At 45.9% G+C, this 19528-nt stretch overlaps 6 protein-coding genes across 6 annotated transcripts; 2 read left to right on the forward strand and 4 right to left on the reverse strand.

The window, feature by feature from the left end:
• Window positions 1–372: 372 nt before the first annotated feature.
• On the reverse strand, window positions 373–2724 carry GGI43DRAFT_430821 (MFS transporter; the record flags this gene model as incomplete). The annotated part of the gene is made up of 4 exons (XM_083209330.1): window positions 373–837; window positions 895–1465; window positions 1536–2050; window positions 2667–2724. 4 exons carry the CDS (start codon window positions 2722–2724, stop codon window positions 503–505), a joined length of 1479 nt encoding a protein of 492 aa, XP_083056176.1. The 3' UTR covers window positions 373–502.
• A 2603-nt stretch (window positions 2725–5327) lies between these two features.
• GGI43DRAFT_430823 (major facilitator superfamily domain-containing protein) lies at window positions 5328–7617 on the reverse strand (the record flags this gene model as incomplete). Its single annotated transcript, XM_083209331.1, has 9 exons — window positions 5328–5617; window positions 5729–6334; window positions 6400–6448; window positions 6507–6550; window positions 6607–6737; window positions 6795–6831; window positions 6891–7015; window positions 7067–7162; window positions 7217–7617. 9 exons carry the CDS (start codon window positions 7615–7617, stop codon window positions 5328–5330), a joined length of 1779 nt encoding a protein of 592 aa, XP_083056177.1.
• Window positions 7618–9641: 2024 nt separating this feature from the next.
• GGI43DRAFT_416465 (uncharacterized protein) lies at window positions 9642–11357 on the reverse strand. Its single transcript, XM_083207294.1, has 3 exons — window positions 10829–11357; window positions 10097–10776; window positions 9642–10041 (listed from the first exon to the last, which is right to left on the reverse strand). The coding sequence occupies exons 1-3, from the start codon at window positions 10911–10913 to the stop codon at window positions 9658–9660; spliced, it is 1149 nt and encodes a 382-aa protein (XP_083056178.1). The 5' UTR covers window positions 10914–11357; the 3' UTR covers window positions 9642–9657.
• A 1320-nt stretch (window positions 11358–12677) lies between these two features.
• Window positions 12678–12981, forward strand: GGI43DRAFT_416467 (uncharacterized protein). Its single transcript, XM_083207295.1, has one exon. The coding sequence runs from the start codon at window positions 12699–12701 to the stop codon at window positions 12951–12953; it is 255 nt and encodes an 84-aa protein (XP_083056179.1). The 5' UTR covers window positions 12678–12698; the 3' UTR covers window positions 12954–12981.
• Window positions 12982–13468: 487 nt separating this feature from the next.
• GGI43DRAFT_416468 (aldehyde dehydrogenase domain-containing protein) lies at window positions 13469–16016 on the reverse strand. Its single transcript, XM_083207296.1, has one exon. The coding sequence runs from the start codon at window positions 15498–15500 to the stop codon at window positions 13974–13976; it is 1527 nt and encodes a 508-aa protein (XP_083056180.1). The 5' UTR covers window positions 15501–16016; the 3' UTR covers window positions 13469–13973.
• A 1221-nt stretch (window positions 16017–17237) lies between these two features.
• GGI43DRAFT_225159 (GMC family oxidoreductase) lies at window positions 17238–19412 on the forward strand. Its single transcript, XM_083200425.1, has one exon. The coding sequence runs from the start codon at window positions 17706–17708 to the stop codon at window positions 19335–19337; it is 1632 nt and encodes a 543-aa protein (XP_083056181.1). The 5' UTR covers window positions 17238–17705; the 3' UTR covers window positions 19338–19412.
• The last annotated feature ends 116 nt before the right edge of the window (window positions 19413–19528 follow it).

Below are 19528 nucleotides of genomic sequence, written 5' to 3' on the forward strand. Positions count from 1 at the left end.
ATTATCCTGATGTTTTTACTGCTTACAATATGTAAACTTTTATCTTCCAGTCGTATTTTTTTCTTTCTTAGTTCCTATTTTCATATGTGATTGTTCTCTCAACAGTGTTAGTCGTCTATCTATAGCTTAATTCTACGCTATATATCTTAGAAACTATATATTTCAGTTTTTATTAACCCGAACAGCCTTAGAGAATAAACCCGTCTCCGCAGCGGAGTAAGGTGATGGCTGTCTGTAGGATACTACGTAAGTACTTTTTCTACGGCGAATAGTCCCTTAATAAAAATTAAATCTATTAAAATCTTAAAATGTCTATTTGGATGCTGTTAATGTATAGATTGCAAGCATAGAATAGAAATATATCAACTTTCATCAGTGTCTCCTCGTCTGTCTCTCAATAGCCCTCAATACTACCCATATTCCAGAGACATATAAGTTGTATGCCATGACTAAAAGGCTTTTTCCAAAGTATGGACCATATATAAAAGCCTTGCTCAACTACTTACGATACCACAAACTTGCTCCTTCGCCTAAGATTGGCACCAAAAATGTAAAGGCCAACCATACCTATGATACACAGCGCACTCAGGCCTCCTAATAAGCTCACACCTCCAGATACGCCCAACTTTTTAAACATAGGCGGAGAAAATAAGACAGCGGAACCCGCAAAAAGACTCCGAGCAAGTCCATTCGCAGCGAATAGTGACCCAGCATAGCGAGGGTAAGTGGAGGGTAGATAACCGAGGACGGCTTGTCCTATAAGGAAGACGCCACTGTGGCATATCCCAACGCTGATCATAGATACAATCCAATGTATCGAGTGCCTAGAAGTCCATGCTAATATGCCATTAGATTAAATCTCATGTTGAGGGTCAATAAGATTTCTGAACGTACCAAAAAGAAACAAGCCTACGGGTATACATATTGACCCAAATATACCTGGTATTAGCTTTGCTTCTAGAGGAGCGTCATTGATATTGCTTCGATCAACGATGAAGTACATGTAGTAACCGAGGCCCACGCTCGTAATAAGTAGACCCACCATCATAGAGAGGAAAGCCAACCCCATAGCTCCGAGGCTAAACCCGTAAATATCTCTGTAAACAAGTGGAAATGACCCAAAGAATGAGTAATATATAGCATATCCTAATGCCAGATATACCGTTGTAAACAACACGGCTGGGTCGAGGGCGTTAATTTCCAAAGGCTTGATCAATGCTCGAGAAGTAATTTCTCGGGCGCTCAAATGAGAGTGATGAATCTCAGATTCGTGCTTAAAGTTGTCGCAGCCAGTTACCAATCTGAGTCGTTTGGCTCTTCGAAGGAGTATTGTATCGCTAGAAGTTTCTGGTAGCGTGCAGAGCATTAAAACTGTCATTGGCGCTGAGAGCCAAAGCAACTCCCATGCACTCCATCGCCAGCCCATCTTTTCGACTGCGTATCCTGCAACGACAGGCCCCATTACCTAAAAGGAGATTTAATATAAGTTGGCTTTTACAATATATATATAGGGATGGACATGTTATGATACTTACGGGAGCTGAACTTGCACCAACCGACCATAACGCAATCACAGCTTGCACATTGGCGGGGCTTATAAAATCGCCATAGCTAGCCCCCACAGTGGACAAAGCCGGAGAGCAGAAGATCCCAAGTAGGAATCTAACCACCAACAATCCTCCAATGTTATCAACCAAGGCAGCGGGAATAGTGAGAATCGTGAATAGACAAAAAGTAATGGCATATGGCGGATTGCGGCCAATAGCGGGAATCTCCGTCAGTGGTGACAGAATCATCGGAGCAATGCCGTAACCAAAGACGTAGAGAGTCAGTCCGAGAGATGCAACTGACTGATTGACCCCAAATTTCTCCATGACTCCTTCCTCGCTGACTGTATATATCGATGCTCCCATATAAGCGGCAACTGTATAGAGAAACAGGAGAGTTGACACCCATATTTTCCTTCCGTTGGACCAATTTTGTGGATTTTCGGGATCTTGATCAGAATACCACGTAACAGCCAAAACTTCTTTTTCTGAATCCTCAGACGCTGAAGATGGATCTGTAGCAGCAGCTTCTACATCTTCCTTTGTTTTTCGAGAGGGCAGCGACAGGACGGAGGACGATGGCTGCTGGACTCTCGATTGATACTCTGCGGGCAGAGTAAAGCCGTCTTGCTCCTCTGGGTATTTGAGCAATTTGTTACCACTCGCTGCTCTAACTATTGCCCCGATGGCTGTATCTCGAATGAATGTCATTTTTCGTTTCGTCGACTGAGGTTGCTGGAGGATCCGACTGCATAGAAGCCTTGAACAGATCAACAGAAAGAGCTGCAATTCATGAAATCTTCTTCATTGTCTACATTGGATTAAATACCATCTCAAATATATGAAACTTTCTTTTATTTCCGCTTCATACGATTTCAAAGCAAAATCCGCATCTCGCATTGTTTGACTTTACATTTAGAACTTTTGCGCAAAGCTAGCTACATTTGGGTGCATCTAGATCTAGACTCCACCAGCCACCCTGTTCTTTGCTGATGTCTTGAAAACTGAGCACTGCATTGGCTAGGATTGACAGAGAGAGTTGCGCAAAGCTAACTCAAAAGAGCCATATAAGTAAAGGAGCAGCACAGGGTATTGTTATTCCAGGGCTCGAATTCTCACACTGATTGAGTGTCTCAACATAATCGGAATTATCCGTAGAGTTCATATCTTGAGCCATTCTATATTCAGATTACAAACTGGACACCTTTCAATTTTTTCTCCTATGCAAATTCATTCGTTTTCTGTGGTATTTCCGCTTTCATTATTGAATATGTCTTAGTCTTATTCTCTTATGGGAGCTCTTTGTCGTATTTTGGAAGAAAGCCCATGCTAGCGCAGATCAATACCGTCCCTTCAGATACTCTTTGAAAAGGGAAATCTGAGTCATGTAGTGGATGGGTCTCATTTATCCTCCTATTCACACACGCTGATAATAGGGAGGCTTGACCTATCCCCATATGTTCCCCTATCCAGGATAGACAGCGAAGCAAATACAACCTATCTTCATGGGGTACAATATGGCATTTTGCAGCCTCAAAGAGCGGATATAATAATAAGAAACCGCTAAATGGCCTACTAGAAGTGATTTCTGACCTTTGAGACTGTATACAAATCAAGTATTCGTCAACGTTGTAAGCGAGATGGTAAGGGATAGATGCAATTATATCTGCGACAATCTTCTCGACTCGCACTCTAAGCTTCAATGGTATTTCTTCTTTAGAGATATGCCTTTCTAGATGTGCTATTATATCGAGAAGCATGATGTGTGATTTACGGTAAGTGTTCCATATTGCTGCGATATAATCTAGACGAATTAGCCATTACGCTGAGTCCGTGATGTAAATGCGATTGACGTACGATCAGTGTATGTATCTACCGGGCCTGAGTGGCAGTAGTCACATTCAGATAAAGCTGCGGTTGATTCATCAAAAGAGCCAATAGTCACTCGCGTGTACGGCGGATGATCAGTAAAAGATTCACTCCAGTGTGAAAATTCTTCATCGAGCGTTAGTGCTTCTTGGTGTAGCAGTTTAGATTCATCCATTGGGGGGGCTTCTTTCATCAGATGCACTTCAGCTCGATGAGAAAAATCCTGAAATTTTAGCAACGTAACGTTGAGATTCTGTGCATGTTCATCATCTAGCGGCCAATATGCGACTATATCATTTTCTTTCTTCATGAATTCATTAGCTTATCAAGCATGTTTTTCGTATTCCCATTTAACTTTACCATGAGATGATTGCCCGGTTGGAACATAAGTCTGCCGGAATCAAGACTAAATGGCGACTTGGGGCTTGAAAGAATTGCACAAACACCTCTGACGTGCGCAATATATTGCATAGGTGATGTACTGCGGGAGATGATGATCTGTGTTGTATCATCTCTTTGTTAGGAGGAGACATTGGAATATCTTGAAAATTTCTTACTTCGTAAAGACCTAGGAGAACGGCAGTGTATAACGATTCGATTGACACGCATCTCGTTTCTGCGTACAATGATTGGTGAAGACAGTGGAGAAGATCGCCATAGTGTTTCTCCGTCTTGATAATAAGACTTTTTCGTTTCAGTCGAATACCTATAGAAGCAAGTGCCACTATCTTTGCAGAGCATACGAGTGAAGATTCTGGGTTATTACTCTTCAATAATGGCTCTATACCATCGAGAAATCCCCTGGATGCTTTCTGATGCGTCGATTTTGTAGTAAATTCTGTCACGAAAATATCTAGAGATAGCTTTTCAAGAGCCTCGTCGTCGGTTTCTGATGACCACCAGGAAGTTGACAGAGAGTTAGAAGATTGGTAACCAGACCAGTGACGAAATAATAGAGCGGATTCGTCCTTATATCCAGGGCAATTTCTGCCAGACTTTGTACAGCGTCTGCAGGCCTAGATAATATGGGTGGTAGAGCCCACTGTTAAATCTTCTCTCTGTGATTGAGGCTGTATGACTTACAGGTCGAAGTTCGTCACACTGTGTTAAAGTCAGCTCAAAGGAATCCGCTTATTAGACAAATGAGGAATGAGAATCACCTTCTTCCGCCGCTTTTTGCATTCCGCACATCCACGTGAAACACCGTAATTTACCATTTCAGATCAATTTGCGCGGCCGAAAATAAAGCTTTATCTAACCGATTGAATCAGGCAAATATTGACACATATTTTGAAAGGGCCATTATCAAAAGCACCCGATGTATATTAATTAATAAGCATTGGACGACATATGGAGGTGAAGGGCTCGAAACTCCGCAACAAACTCCGCTGGATCTGATTCCAAGCTCTGTGACTGGTCAATGAAATGAATATGGGGCGATAAGCTATTATGCCTGGCTTCAGCAAGCACCACCACCATTTTCCCCTTTCGTGGATAGGGTGAGACTACCGGATAGAAGCAGGGGAGCCTAGCAAAAGATGGCTCCTCATGCTGTCGGTCCTACCGTAGAAAATGGCGGGAGATCTTGGCGCGCGATTAACCAAGTATAATTGCACAGGCTGAATAAATTTTAACCAATCTGATATGTAGAGCCTTAGCTGCTATCGTCTTCGATTAGATTACTTGCCATATTGCACACCCTGGCGACAAGGAAAACTTCATCAGTACATCCATTAAATAATATATGTGGTATCAATACTTCTTACTCTAATATTAATGCTAATAAGTAATTACTTTTCCAACTTCTCTATGCCTCAACTGTCCATCTATGTGAAATTAAGGAACAGTCTATATGAAAGAAATGCAAACAAATAGATGCGGCTGATTTTAGCAACTTGTGTTTAAAGCCACCTAGGCCTCAGCGAAGCGGCTACGAGCGCGCAAGCTTGGCCCAAATTTCCAAAGTCCAAACAGCAAGATGCAGCATACGATGTCCAAAAATGCAAGCAAAGATACTCCCCAGTGGATTCCCATATTTACAAACATTGGCCGCGAGAACATAATCGCACCCGCCGCCAGAGTCGAACGAGCAAAGTCATTCGCAGCGAATAGCGAGGCAGAATATTTCGGATAGGTGAAAGCCACGTATTGTAGCATGCAGACAATAATTGTGAATGTTCCAACAATAGATAACGATAACCCTATAATAGGGGCAATCCAGTGAACGCTAGGGCGAGATGTCCATGCTATTGTCATTAAACAAGACATATTAGTATAATACCATTGAAACGATGCGCCTTGGAATGACATACCGAAAAGGAACAGGCCGACAGGAAGCCAAAAACACGCGAACAGCGCCGGAACCAAGCGATTTTCTGGAATTCCGAATGCTTTGAACCCTTCAGTTCTAAAAGGCTTGACTACCTGGAAGTGCCACGAAACCACGCACAGGGTAGCAGCCACAAACAGCCCTGGAAAGACTCCCAAAAATGGTAGCCCAGAGAGCGTGAATTTGAAGTCGTATACACCTGAAAAAACAAGAGGGAAAGCTTCGAAAAAAGAATAGAAAATGGCGTAGACAAGACTGGTATAGATGGTGGAGAAGAGCACGGAAGGATCAAGAGCGTTGATTTCGACCGGCTTAATTATGGCATTGTATAGAACATCTTTCATCGTCATCTGTTGCTTTGTTTGGTCGATTTCTGATTGTGAGCGGTATCGATCGTTGCCAGTTATTTTCCGTAATCGCTGTGCTCTGTAATAAAGGATCGTGGCCGACGAGGTTTCAGGTAGAAAAAAGAAGAAACCCAAAAGAATAGGAGCACTAAGCCACAGCATCTCCCAGGATACCCAATGCCATCCTTCGACAGGGGCACTAAAGTTCGAGATTACAGGTGCGAGAGCAGGGCCAAATACAGCTAAACAAACATATTTTGTCAGTTTCTGAATCCAATTTCTTGTATGCGCAAGACATAGGACATACTGGCTCCGCCCCAAATCACCAACAGGTAAGGCACATGAATAAGTGGATACTAAATCCAGGTTAGTTAAGAGTCCATGGTTTAGGTCGGTATGAGGAGACGATCTTACAACATCGGCAAATGAAGCACCTCCAGTGGCAAGGCATGGCGCACCTATTCATCAACTACGTTAATATCTTCTACACTAAGAGCAGCCATTTGTAACTTACCGAAAAATCCTGTCAAAAAGCGAAGAACAACAAATCCAGCAAAGTTATCCACAAGGGATGCTGGGACCCAAAGTACTGTAAAGATGAAGAGCGTGATTATGTATGGGGGATTTCGACCAATCGCAGCAATTCTGGAGACTATTTAGTTTCGGAAGTTTTCGATCACCGGGAGGTTCGGAGATTCTTACTCGCTCAATGGAGAAAATATCATAGCACCAAAGCCATCTGCATTAGTCTATAGTTAGCAGCCGAGAGATGATGCAAGCACAGATTGATCTACTAACATCCAAAAACATATAAAGCGAGGGCTAAAGAAGAAACCTCGATGCTGATGCCGTATCTTTCTACTACCTCAGGTACTGCACCGATATAGATAGAAGAGCCGAAATACACAGCAAAAGAATAGATGCTTGTGAAATTAGTATTCAGTTTGACAGGCAATTTTGTGGGCCGTATCTACCATATTTGGAAAGCTATAAAGCCTTTTCGAAGCGCAGTCCAGTTTTGCGGGTTCTCGGGATCATCTAAGATCTTGTTAGTTGTGCCGAAAAGATCACTTTTTCCCCCCTAATATTCATGCTCCAAAGCAAATTCATTATGCTGATATGACTAGGGAATATTACCAGTGGTGTACCAATCAACCAATATTGTCCCATTGCTTGTAGTTGTTGGTTTAATAGGGCGGCTTTCTGTTCTCTGGACTTCACTATGACTCTGCATAGTCATGACCCTCTCGATCGGATTGTCTGATTGGCCATTTTCCACGTCGTTGGTTGCTTCGGCAAGTGGAGACTCGGTCGTAGCTCCTTGAGAATTCGTAGTCTCTTCTAGAGTAGTATTCGAAGAGGCGGCCGTAGTGGGAAGTTCTATCTCGTCTTCCTTCTGCAAAGCTTTCGAACCGTAATAGGGGTTTTGGAATCCATCTCGTTCTTCGGCATACTGGAAGTATTTGTTCTTGCTCAGATAGCGGACTAGCTGCCCAAAGGGCGAGTCACGTAACACCTCGTTCATGATTGACCTCTTTTAGATCACTGAGTGTTGAAGAAGCAATTGCTAAAGACATGAAGAGTGTACTTTGCCATTATATGTCTTCTTGTCTATGCTGCAACTCTAGCGCGCAGCTAAGTGTAAGTAGCTAGCATGTGTTTCTTCATATTTCGGCTTATAAATTTCAATCTACGAGATGATTTCTAAGTAGATTCTGGCATCATCATAATTAAATTTATAAGCTTTAATTGGCATTTAACAAATTTGAAGCGTCAACTGGGAATGTCAGATTCGTTTTCCGCGGAGACTAATTTGGGGCGAAATTTAGCGCAATCTCAAAACTTTCCTATTTCGGACAATCCTCTGCTCAAGCCTCTTAACGAAGCCTTGCCCAAAGTGTAGGCAGCAAATCACGTCGCCAAGATCTCAGCTCGTATCCTCTGCTCGGCTGTCGCGGTGGAGTATCCTGCTTACCTTATGCCTGAAGCATAGGATTACTGATCCCTTGGTATGCAGGGCGGGTAGGATGAAAACGCGGCAGATATAGCTTCATTATTGCGCTGTCGCCACTATTTGCGTCTAAAACAGCAACTGCATGGGTACTTTGTTGGGTTCTCATAAGTCAATAGGCAACAAGCTCGCGTTGTCTATTTGCTGACTCACATCAAGAGGCTCCATTTAAGTCTCTTTAATCTTTTCTAGCTCAGCGTTGACGCTAGATTATGTTATACCATGATACCTACATGCTGGTACGAGAAGGATTTTTATTTATTGGGTCTTTTAGGATATGAGCGCACTGTTAGGATCTGGTCCTTCATAACAAGTTGATGTTTTATAAACAGCTTGTTCTGTTATGGTGATTGTTGTGATTGCGATATTAGCTTAACATTTTGTTCTACTTGGCGTGATTTTGTGATAGACTATCACAGGCAATCTGCTGTGTTGAGCAGTAAGCGAGTTACCCTGTGTAGCTACTGATATCTATCAGTATAAATTGTCATGCGCATTGCTTCTAGGTACTTATTGTCCTTAATGATGAGGTATAGTAGCTCGTAGCTGCTTGGTCAGCAATAATAGTCTAGATGTTATCATCCTAGCTGCTTGTGCCTATATGTAAAAGGCTGTCATTAGCCATTAGGTAATTGTACCGGTTTAACTTTTTTCTTGGCTTTTTCTTAGTCTCTTTAACGTTCTCTAAAAACAGAAATAACGCATAACATATTGATAAGAGTATACAGCGCAGTAGTGTATTCCTTCGTAAGCCTTTGTACAAAGATCCTTGACAGTTCAAGCCATCTCCAAATGCTAATAAAACCAATGAGTACCTAGCTTTAAAATATCTGCTAAGCCCTGGATTCTTGTGGTAATTTTATTATGTATTAGCAATTTAGGAATATAGGTGCTCGATCCAGCCGCCGCATTGCCCATTGCTAGCGGGACTAGCCTTCCTGACTGAGCTAATATTCTAACCTGCAAAGCTATGGATAATTTGATTGCCTCCTCCTATTATCATATGTTATAGCTAGGATTAAAAGGATAACCTAGAAATTAAACGCATCCATAGATGGTCCATAGATGCAGATTTCGTTTTGCCTTGTCTTAATGAGCTTACGTTGCAGCGACGAGAAAGATCTAGTAGAACAAGCTGCAAAGCCAATTGATCCATTTTCCCGTCATAATAAGTGATGAAACGCGCGCTGTTCGGGTACCGGGTGTGTTGCTAAATGCAGACTACCTGCTTAGACCGAAAGCAGCAAAGGATTTGCTCGGATGGCGTCCCAAAGCTCCTGTAGAGTTCGGCTGTGAGGCGCAGGGCTGGTTGGCTGTGCGGCAAAATCGGCAACAAACTATTATTTCACTGGCTTATAATAGCACACTTTTATCAGCGGTGACAGTTTTACGCTTCGCCGAGTTGAACTTCCTAATTGGAAATGAGATAAAACGACTTAATGATGAACTTGATATCTATTATAACATCCCGGAGGCGAGTTTGTGAGGTGGATCATCGCACAAGAGCCTTAGCGAAAGATGAAATTTATGTATTGGAAGCTAGGTTGTCCCCACCTATGAGGTATGAGACTTAATCTCAGTAGGAAGCAGCAGGGTATACTGAATAACAAAATTGGATAATGCAGCGCCACCAAATGCCACTGTAGTGCTGCAGGGTATGGGGGAGACAGTGTACACAAACGGGGCTACCGTTGAACAGATCAACGAGGCAATCGCAAGTGCCCACAATGTCTTTCCGAATTTTTGCTCAGATGCAAAGATAGTAATGATGATGCTGAGATATTGCAGGATGCAGGTTTGTATGAGGAACCAATGGCCACCATCCATCAGCTTACCCGCATCCATCGACGACTTGAGCCAGCCGGGGATGCCCAAGGCACCAGAAGCAAAAGTTATTACGCCGACCCAGAAGCCAAGTCTACTAAATATAGATTTTGCCTACCGTTCTATTAGTCTCATACCTAAGATCTGTGCAATAGAAAGGGTTCCATACCTCAGTCATAGATGCCGGTTGGCCTTTCCAGGTCCCGTATTTGGGGTTGTTAGGGGTCTTTTCTTGGAACAGGGGCCGAGAGATTTTATTTGCTGAGGGTAACGCTTCAGCCATCGCTTTGTTGATTTCCGTGCCGATATGGAAATTTCTCAACCCAAGTCCGGCATATTCGTTTGTAAATGCGAAATCAATGGTACTGTCCAAGAATTCGACTTTGGCCACCATATCTTGCCATTGTTCGGTGGTGTATATATCTCTTGGACTGGCCCATACCCTGGTTAACAGACCAGGAAGATCTTTTGTTGTCTCATTGAGGTTTGAAACCCAACTGGTCCAAGGCGGTTTATTATTATACCTCGTCTCAGGTGATTCGGATAGATAATTCAATACTGGGCCCCAGATGGTTTCTATAAAAGTGACACAGGCTAGCGCTCTCGAGATAGTTGTCATGGCGTCTGCATGATCAGTTGCCTGCTTAATTTCGAACACTTTGGTTTTGTATGTTGTTATATGCGTCTCAAAAGTATTCATTTCGTCTTCGTTGACTGTAGTAGGATGGCCTGCCAACCTGATAAACATCCTGCATGCATGGGAGAAGCTACTGTCTATCTTCAAGCTCAAATTGTACATGTCTTCGCAGAGTATACATGGCTTGGCTCGCGTTTCTTGTTCCGTTGGGTCTGCGTCAACGTTAGAAGGAGCACAATTCTAAGAAGGGTTAAGTTGGCGTACTTAGAGTTCTCAAGGCGTCAACAAATGGATATGCTGCACTGCTTGAGCGTCCAACAGCCGCGGATGGTCGCTTATTTCGGAGCATAGTGGCGCAATGGTAGTGGTCGTGGTTAACAACGTGGAATGTAGGGGAAAATGCTGGAGTGAGAGTTAAAAGTTGTTCCTATTCGTGTCAAGTAGTCAAGAGATGAAAAGTAGAAGACCGTAGGAAGGTTTAATAGCTGGTTCTGGGGCTCATGAGCGGCTCAGATCAAGGCGAAGCCGGCTGTGCATGATCGACTAGTGGTCAAATCCAACATCTCCGATTCTACCCTCTCCAGAGTGGATCTGAAGAACAAAGTGAGGCGAATATACTCGGGAAAGCGTGCAACTGCAAGCAAAGGGTTCTTAGTTTCTCACTAAGAGAGTAGTACCAGCGATGATATGAAGACTGTGGTTTGATACGCCTGGCTATTAAATGGTAACTGCCCCTTATCACAGAAAACGAATTCGATATTCACAGAAGAATGATAGAGATACTCATCTTAGCACTAATCGGCAATTCTCATCATCTCCTGGCTGCTTCCTAGAAGCTACGCCCCCTTCACTCATCTTATCAAATGGCACTATGACATCACAGATAAGAGTAAACTTAGCATTTTAAAGATTGTGGCTTGAAGTTATTGGTGGCGGAGCAGCTGGGCTGTCAGTTGATGCTTGTGCAAATCAGAAGCAATCGAGAGGGGTCCTAGAAGCGACTAAGTCCTGTCACAGGGTCGAACGCCACACACGTAAAATCTGCTGCCCAGGCCATAACATTCTTTGTCCAGAGTCGCCGAAAGGAGTGATGCACTGATAGAGCAAGCAAATATTTTGTAATTGCTGTGTGTCATGAAGTTCTAGATACCAAGGCTAGAAGCTCTGGATCTACTGAATAGTCTCTCTGTCTGTGTCAAAGCATCTACGGAGTATCTTGTCCAAGGACTCCTTCAATAGCTGTTGGAGGCCGCTCTGAAATGTATACCAATGAGGAATTTGAGCGATTTGAAGTAATTAGAAATAGAGCTATTGACCTCTTTTAAACTAACCGTCAATGGGCATCAGAAGTGTGAAAGCACTCCATAGCTACTCTATTTATCACGGGCTATCCCGATTCACGGTGAGGCTGAGATAACCTGCGAGGTCTTGAAAGAAGCACTGAGTGAAGCCTCTGAAGCCTTCTGAGGTAAAACTTTGTTTTTAATCAGTGCGGCTCAGCGTCCGGGAGCCTGTGGGAGAAGGGGGGGGGGGGATGAGTAACCAAATATGGCGGAGGTTAGATAGGCCACGCGGCCCTCTTCGAGCAGTATAATATCCTAGTCGTGTCTCATGACAGATCAGATAAACTGTCATCGATTACCTTAGAGCACTTGAGTAGAAAGTTTTCTCTTTCGCTAAATACCAGCGGTTTGTCTTAGTTGAACACTTTCCTTCCATCCTGGATAGTCACACTCGGGTTCAACATGGCCGAACTCGTCACTGAGCGTTCGTTCACGTTCACGTTCACTTTCAACAAAGAGAAAGGATACACAATAAAAATAAAAGATCCACGCAGTTTAATGATCGTTGCAGGCACCGGTATTATCTTAGTAGCTATCGGAGCAGGCGGTAAGTTTGCGATAATGTTTGCTACACTAGAGCCATCGCTCATATTACATGCCCAGTTGTTGTCTACGCTATTCAAAATGCGGGACTGGCTCTTCAACTCATTGAAGCTCTCCGGGGGGCGCAAACAGGATTGCCGAACCTCGCTGGTACTATCTTTCAGTCCATCGCCGCAGATGGCCCCCAAGCAGCAGCGCTTAAACTGGCCCTCAGGAACGGTATGGTGTCCAGCACAGTTGCCTTGACCATGCTGCGTGCTGGTACGCTCACAGTGGGAGCCACCGCCGCCGGTGCAGGAGTTATTACTCCAGCTGCGATGATAGGCAATGTCAGTGCCTCAGCGCAACTATTGTTCTGGTGTGGTGTTGGTGTTGCTGGAGTTTCAACCGCTGTAGTTGGTGTGTCTCTTGTTGGCTATGCAGGGTATCGTTGGTGGTACGACAAGTCTGTGGAGGAGGAGCAAGTGCAGGATAAAGTTGAAAGGTTGCTGCTTCCGGATTGACAACACAGCAACGAGCCGTGGGAAAAACAGTCTTTACCAACATATCTTATTTTGACAACATAGCAACGACCGTAGAAAGAGTCTTTACCAATATATTTTAACCTTGCAGTAGTATAATATAACTTCTGGAGAAGTCTCATCGTTAGACCCTCTTCAGTGAACTTGACCATCTCTCTGTGTTTAGCTTTTGCGCCAATCAAGGCATCGTAGAAGACAGCCGGTAAAGAGCAATAGCCAGGCAAATAATAATGCTGGAAGCTAGTTCCCACCTTATCTCACTAAATTTGGCATATCTAGCTTAGTACAAGCTTTTTACTAGCATTTTTACCATTTCATGCCACCCCCAGTGGCTAAGAGAGCTCTCCCTTAAAAGAGTCTGCCAAGCCATGGATAGCGATTTCTTCCGTGGTTGATACCATATAATTTTATTAGGTACAAGTAATTTGGGAACATAATTAGATTATAAACTCGTTGTTATACGGTCCACCTATATCAACTTACGCTTAAATACGCCGGGCGAAGTTAACATTTTGCATTTCGCATATAGAGTGACATGATATAGCCGTCTTTATATTTCGAGCTTTATCTAGTGCTTGTCATTATCTTGGATGTAAATATGTGCCTGATTTCAAAACCATCACTACGTATATGACTTTAATAGAAGTCATTATGGATAATAATTGGTGTTGGTTGAATGGATCGGTAAGATCATAATACAGCGTAGCTTGCTGTGTGATGACGTGAGACTGTGTTTTCATGCTTCTTTTTTGAGTGCTTATTAGAGCACTAATAGATCATGTTGTCATATGTCGTTTTCGATGGTAAATATTTGTTTTTTCGATTAGTATTATAGGTCGATTGGTATTGCACCATATATATAAAATTGGGATACTAGAATATTGTATTTTGTCAAGAACAACTAAGACGCTTATTTATGCCCTGCTATATGTTTCATAGTATAACCTACGGGAACCGATGATAACGCCATTTTGGAAAAAAGGAATTACTCTGGAGACCAAATTATAACTTGGCAAAAAGGCCCTTGGTTGCTCCCTTGCCTAGCTGTACCAGAGTACTCTTTATCCGCATATACGCCATGATACCCTCGAAACCATTTTCAACACCGACACCACTCATCTTCCACCCGCCTACCGGCATCTCAGCCGGAGACTCTCCCCAGGTGTTGATCCAGGTAATACCAGCTTGCAGCTCTCGAATAACGTTCTGCGCCAGACTCAGATCAGTAGCAACAACTCCAGCAGCTAGGCCAGTTTCCGTGTCGTTTGCGCGTCGGATCAATTCTGGGAGCCACTCCTCCTGTGACCTGCCCTGTGTCTTATATGGCAAGATTGACATAACGGGACCAAAGATCTCTTCGCGCACAATGCGCATACCATCCGTGCAGTTGGTGAAGATGACAGGTGGGACCCAGTATCCATTGGGGGTAGGCTTATTCTTCTGCGCATCAACCGCGCCGTCGTATAGAACCTTTGCCTTATCAACTTCCTTGCCGTGTTTAATATACATGTTGACCTTGTCGCGCTGAGCGGCGCTGACAACTGGACCGAAATTCGTCGTTTCGTCTTGTGGCAGGCCCATGCGGATGCCCTCGCGGCAACGCTTGATAAGAGCTTTCTCCACGCGTGATAGTAGGGTATCGGGGATAAAGACTCGCGTGCCGTTTGTGCAAACTTGACCAGTGGAGAAGAAATTGGCTGCCATGGCGATGTCGGCTGCCTCGTCGACATCAGCGTCTGGGAGAACCACAACAGGACTCTTGCCGCCGAGCTCCATCGTAACGCTCTTCATGCCCTTGGAGGCCTCGCTGGCTACTTTGCTGCCTGTGCTGACCTGGCCCGTGAAGCTGACCTTTGCGATACCCTCGTGGGCGACAAGCGGAGCTCCAACTCTGGGGCCATCGCCATAGACGACATTGAAAACACCGGGTGGCATCCCAGCTTCGATGTAGATCTCAGCCAGAGTATTGCCGTGAAGAGGTGTTACTTCACTGGGCTTGTAGACCATGCAGTTTCCTGCTGCCAGGCACGCCGCAGATTTCCACAAAGCGATCTGAATGGGGTAGTTCCAAGCGCCAATGCCGGCGCAAACACCCAGAGGCTCGTGGCTGGTAAGAACGTAGGCATCTGGTCTCAGCGAGGTGTGCTGTCCGGGCTGGCTGTTGGCAATGAAGTGCGCGTAGTACTCCAAGACATCAGCCCCAGTGACTACATCGACCGTTGAAGTCTCAGACCAAGCCTTGCCAGTATCCAGCATCTCCGTACGGGCAAGCGCCTCGTTACGTTCTCGCAGGATAGCGGCGGCGCGGAGGAGGATGGCAGCTCGCTTTGGAGCAGGCGTCTGCGACCATATTGGGAAAGCCTTCTGAGCAGAAGAGACGGCGTCGTTGAGCTGGGAGGCTGTTGTGGTGTAGATTGTCGCCAATGGCTTGGCAGTGCTGGGGTCGAGAGACTGAAAGGTCTGCGATCCAGAGGATTGCGGTTGTGCCTTTCCAGAGTGGAAGGTATGGATCTCTTTGGAGAAGGTCATGATGGAAGTCCTTTGGTGTTGACGCGACAGCTCCGTCTATTCCTAGAGATCAGATCAGATCAGTCCTAACCAGCCCAGTATCGGAGTTGGTTTGATGGTGTTGAAGCTGAAAATCAGAAGCCGGACAGTGACGTATGTCGATCTTGCCTCCTAGCAGCATCACTAGGACAGTGGAATTCCGCGACTAATTGCTACCTCCTTAGCGGTAGGCATACGGCGCCAAGCAACTCCACAGTGATGTAGCAAATCTTCAACGCCCGCTATTACGAGGTACATACTGTATGAACCGTGGCAAACCGGACTCGCCTGTCAGTTTGTATAGTAAAAAGATACTTGACACTGCCTCTTCCTGCCGCTGCTACTGCTTGTCTCACCTGCCAGGGACCACCACGCCGCTTGCATTACTAGCATGTGGAGTCCTCAGCGCCGTGTCTGGGGCCAAGAGGCGGCCAAGACGCTCTCTCATACACGCTACTGTCGGCCGTGAGAGCGTTTACCTGCATTCGGCAACCAGGCAGAAGACAGGCATGACAGGGAGAGAAAAATCCAAGTAATAATGAGCAGAGAAGCCACTGCCTACGTCACTGATGGAGCAGTGAGAGATACAACCCGGTCCGGCCTTTGTGGGGCTTCCCCCGTGTTATTACAACGGCTCGGCTTGGCGGTGGAGGCTGCGCAAAGTCGACTGCGGAAGATGCGAAAGAGAGAATCTGATATGTGATGGTATCTATTTTTTAATTTTCCGTCTATCGAATATTGAGTTTAGGGTGCCGTGTTAGAACACCTTTGTATTGTAGAGGCAGATGTTAGAGTGATTGTGCCTATATAATTGAATGCAGCACCGAGACAGATCCCGCCACGATTAGCGACGATGAAATCGTGCATTATTTTCCTTGTTCCAATACGACTAATGCGCTAAAGAATAGCGGCACAGCGGCCTATCAAGTCACCGCAATGGCCAGCTGAAAATGACAAGAAGAGGGGCCCTCGACAGCGATACGAGCCAGGAAATGTCTCAAGAAAAGACCTATGGCCACCGCTAGAATAATTGTTCCGATTCCCTTCGGCCAAGAGCTCGATTCGATGCAAGCAGCAGCCAATTCTGCGATTCGTGGCGTGTCACTGGAGAAACTTGGAGCATGTACTCTACACCAAGTTCCCCTCGGTGGAGTACTTAGCCCGCCCTGTTCAGCCCCTGTCGTGAAGCTGTCCAATCAGCTTACACTTTATTGTCCGGATCAACTTAGCCCCGTCCTGGTTGCCCGTTAAATCTCCACTCCGCCCTCTCGGCCTCTTCCTCAAACGCCTCCAACAAGTGAAGATCATCGCCAGGCCAGCGCTCAAAATGGCTTCTAAGCAGCAGAACCACATGCTAGACCCCGCAATCGAGGCGAGTGGCCCAGCCAGAATCCTCGCAGATGTCACTCTGGGAACACTGTGAGCCACTGTGTGCTCCAACCAACCAACTAACAGCCTACTGTGGAATTGCTGACAGGGGGATTAGACCGAATCCCACACCATGTGCTTTTGACGTCATGCGGCAATGGTGTACTGTAGCAAGACGCTTTGTGGTGCATTGGTGCCATTCTATGTTGGAAAGGAACCCTGAAGATCGATTCTACTGGTAAACATCGGTGAGAATTTTTGCGATTTTTTTTAATTAGAGAGATAGTTTCCCCCCTTTTGCCCCGAGACTACAAACTATCTGCTGATTTCGAACTCCACACCGCAAACAACAAGGCGAGCCGTGCTTTGCCTCGACGGCGCCGTTAGCGTCAATGGCTCAGCCGTATTCACGCCGCAATCATGGCCTTGGAGAAAGTATACAGGCACAGCTTTGGGGCTGACTCGTTTCGTATTCTTTATATATCTTGGGGTCCCTCTCCTTGGTGTATTGCTTCTTGCTTTGCTTCTGCTGCTTTACGCTTACACTTTCCTCCTCGGAGCTACTGATTCTGCTGGGTCCAGACGTCTTCTACTGAAACCTTCGCTGAGCGAACGAATAGACGATACATAAATTGTCTTTTCCACCTTTGTGAATAGCTCTTCAACTAGTGTTCATACTGGCGTTTTAAGATTTCAAGGGGACAACCGTAGTCTCCAAGCCTCTTTTGTAGCCAGAGCAAACTATTTAAGCCAGGCCACCCAGCAAGACACACAGATTCTTATTATTCTTGCTCTGTTCATACCACCACGATACCAGTCATGACGACCCGATCGCTTCCCGACAACAGCAGCTCTGCCTTCGACTACATCATCGTCGGCGGAGGCACCGCTGGCTGTGTGATTGCGTCTCGACTCTCTTCCTATCTTCCTGAGCGCCGTATCCTCCTCATCGAGGCCGGTCCCTCTGATTTCAACCTCAACCATGTCCTTAACCTGCGAGAGTGGCTGACTCTGCTTGGAGGCGAGCTAGACTACGACTACGGCACAACAGAGCAGCCCATGGGTAACAGCCATATCCGTCACTCTCGTGCCAAGGTCCTTGGAGGTTGCTCTTCCCACAACACATTAATCTCTTTCCGTCCTTTCCGCCATGATATGGACCGCTGGGTTGCTCAGGGCTGCAAGGGCTGGACCTTCGAGAATGTCACTCGACACATTGACAATCTGCGCAACACTTTCCAGCCAGTGCATGCTCGTCACCGCAATCAGCTGTGCAAGGACTGGGTTCAAGCTTGTTCCTCTGCTCTCGACATTCCCGTCATCCACGATTTCAATCACGAGATTCGCGAGAATGGCCAGCTAACCCAGGGTGCTGGCTTCTTTAATGTCTCCTACAACCCCGATAACGGCCGACGAAGCAGCGCATCCGTCGCTTACATCCACCCTATTCTTCGAGGCGAAGAGAGACGACCAAATCTGACTATTTTGACCGAGGCCCACGTCTCCAAAGTCTTGGTGGAAAACGATGTTGCCAGCGGCATTGCTCTTCACCTGGCGGGTGGCCAAAAGGTGGTACTCAAGCCTCGAAATGAGATCATCCTTTGCGCTGGCGCTGTTGATACACCCCGCCTAATGCTTCACTCTGGTCTTGGCCCGCGCTCACAGCTTGAGAACCTGGGAATTTCCGTTGTCAAGGATATCCCCGGAGTTGGCGAAAACCTGCTTGACCACCCAGAGACCATCATCATGTGGGAGCTGAAGAAGCCTGTCCCCCCCAACCAGACCACCATGGATTCTGATGCTGGTGTTTTCATTCGACGCGAACCCACCAACGCTGCAGGCAATGACGGAGACTCTGCCGACATCATGATGCACTGCTACCAGATTCCCTTCACTCTCAACACCGAGCGTCTGGGTTATCGCACCATCCCTGACGGTTATGCATTCTGCATGACTCCCAACATTCCCCGACCGAGATCTCGCGGTCGCATCTACCTGACTTCTGCAGACCCCGCTGTCAAGCCTGCCCTGGATTTCCGCTACTTCACTGACCCCGAAGGCTACGACGCTGCCACTTTCGTTGCTGGCATCAAGGCTGCCCGTAAAGTCGCTCAGCAAAGTCCCTTCAAAGAGTGGCTGAAGGAAGAGGTTGCTCCCGGCCCCAAGGTGCAGACGGATGAGCAGATCAGCGAATACGCTCGCCGCGCCGCTCATACTGTCTACCACCCTGCAGGCACTACCAAGATGGGTGATGTAACCAAGGACGAGGCCGCGGTTGTGGACCACGAGCTAAAGGTTCGAGGGATCAAGAAATTGCGCATTGCTGACGCCGGTGTATTCCCCGAGATGCCCTCCATCAACCCCATGCTGACGGTGCTGGCCATTGGTGAGCGAGCAGCTGAGCTGATTGCCATGGAGGAGGGCTGGAAGCCCAAGACTTCAAGACTATAGACGAAATGCCTCATACATTTTTCTTGGAAATAGCTGAGCTGGGATTGGCGCATAGATTTCCATCTTTTACTTGGTTTACAAAAAGGATAAGGCGTGCTTCGCCTGGATATTGCACCACCTTAAACTTGACGACGCGACGAAAACGTGTCGTCACTTGTATATTTTATTTGATAGTTTATACGATAACGATA

This window comes from Trichoderma evansii (assembly GCF_050947405.1).
Source record: "Trichoderma evansii strain SZMC 28006 chromosome Unknown GGI43scaffold_28, whole genome shotgun sequence".
Taxonomy (NCBI): domain Eukaryota; kingdom Fungi; phylum Ascomycota; class Sordariomycetes; order Hypocreales; family Hypocreaceae; genus Trichoderma; species Trichoderma evansii.

Bases quoted from the DNA above. Each gene is read 5' to 3' on its own strand.
- GGI43DRAFT_225159 (XM_083200425.1), top strand. From the start codon at position 17,706: ATGACGACCCGATCGCTTCCCGACAACAGCAGCTCTGCCTTCGACTAC.
- GGI43DRAFT_416468 (XM_083207296.1), bottom strand. From the start codon at position 15,500: ATGACCTTCTCCAAAGAGATCCATACCTTCCACTCTGGAAAGGCACAA.
- GGI43DRAFT_416467 (XM_083207295.1), top strand. From the start codon at position 12,699: ATGCTGCGTGCTGGTACGCTCACAGTGGGAGCCACCGCCGCCGGTGCA.
- GGI43DRAFT_416465 (XM_083207294.1), bottom strand. From the start codon at position 10,913: ATGCTCCGAAATAAGCGACCATCCGCGGCTGTTGGACGCTCAAGCAGT. The intron at 10,777-10,828 runs GTACGCCAACTT...ACGTTGACGCAG, and splicing joins TGACGCCTTGAGAACTCTAA to ACCCAACGGAACAAGAAACG. The intron at 10,042-10,096 runs GTATGGAACCCT...ATAGAACGGTAG, and splicing joins AACCGGCATCTATGACTGAG to GCAAAATCTATATTTAGTAG.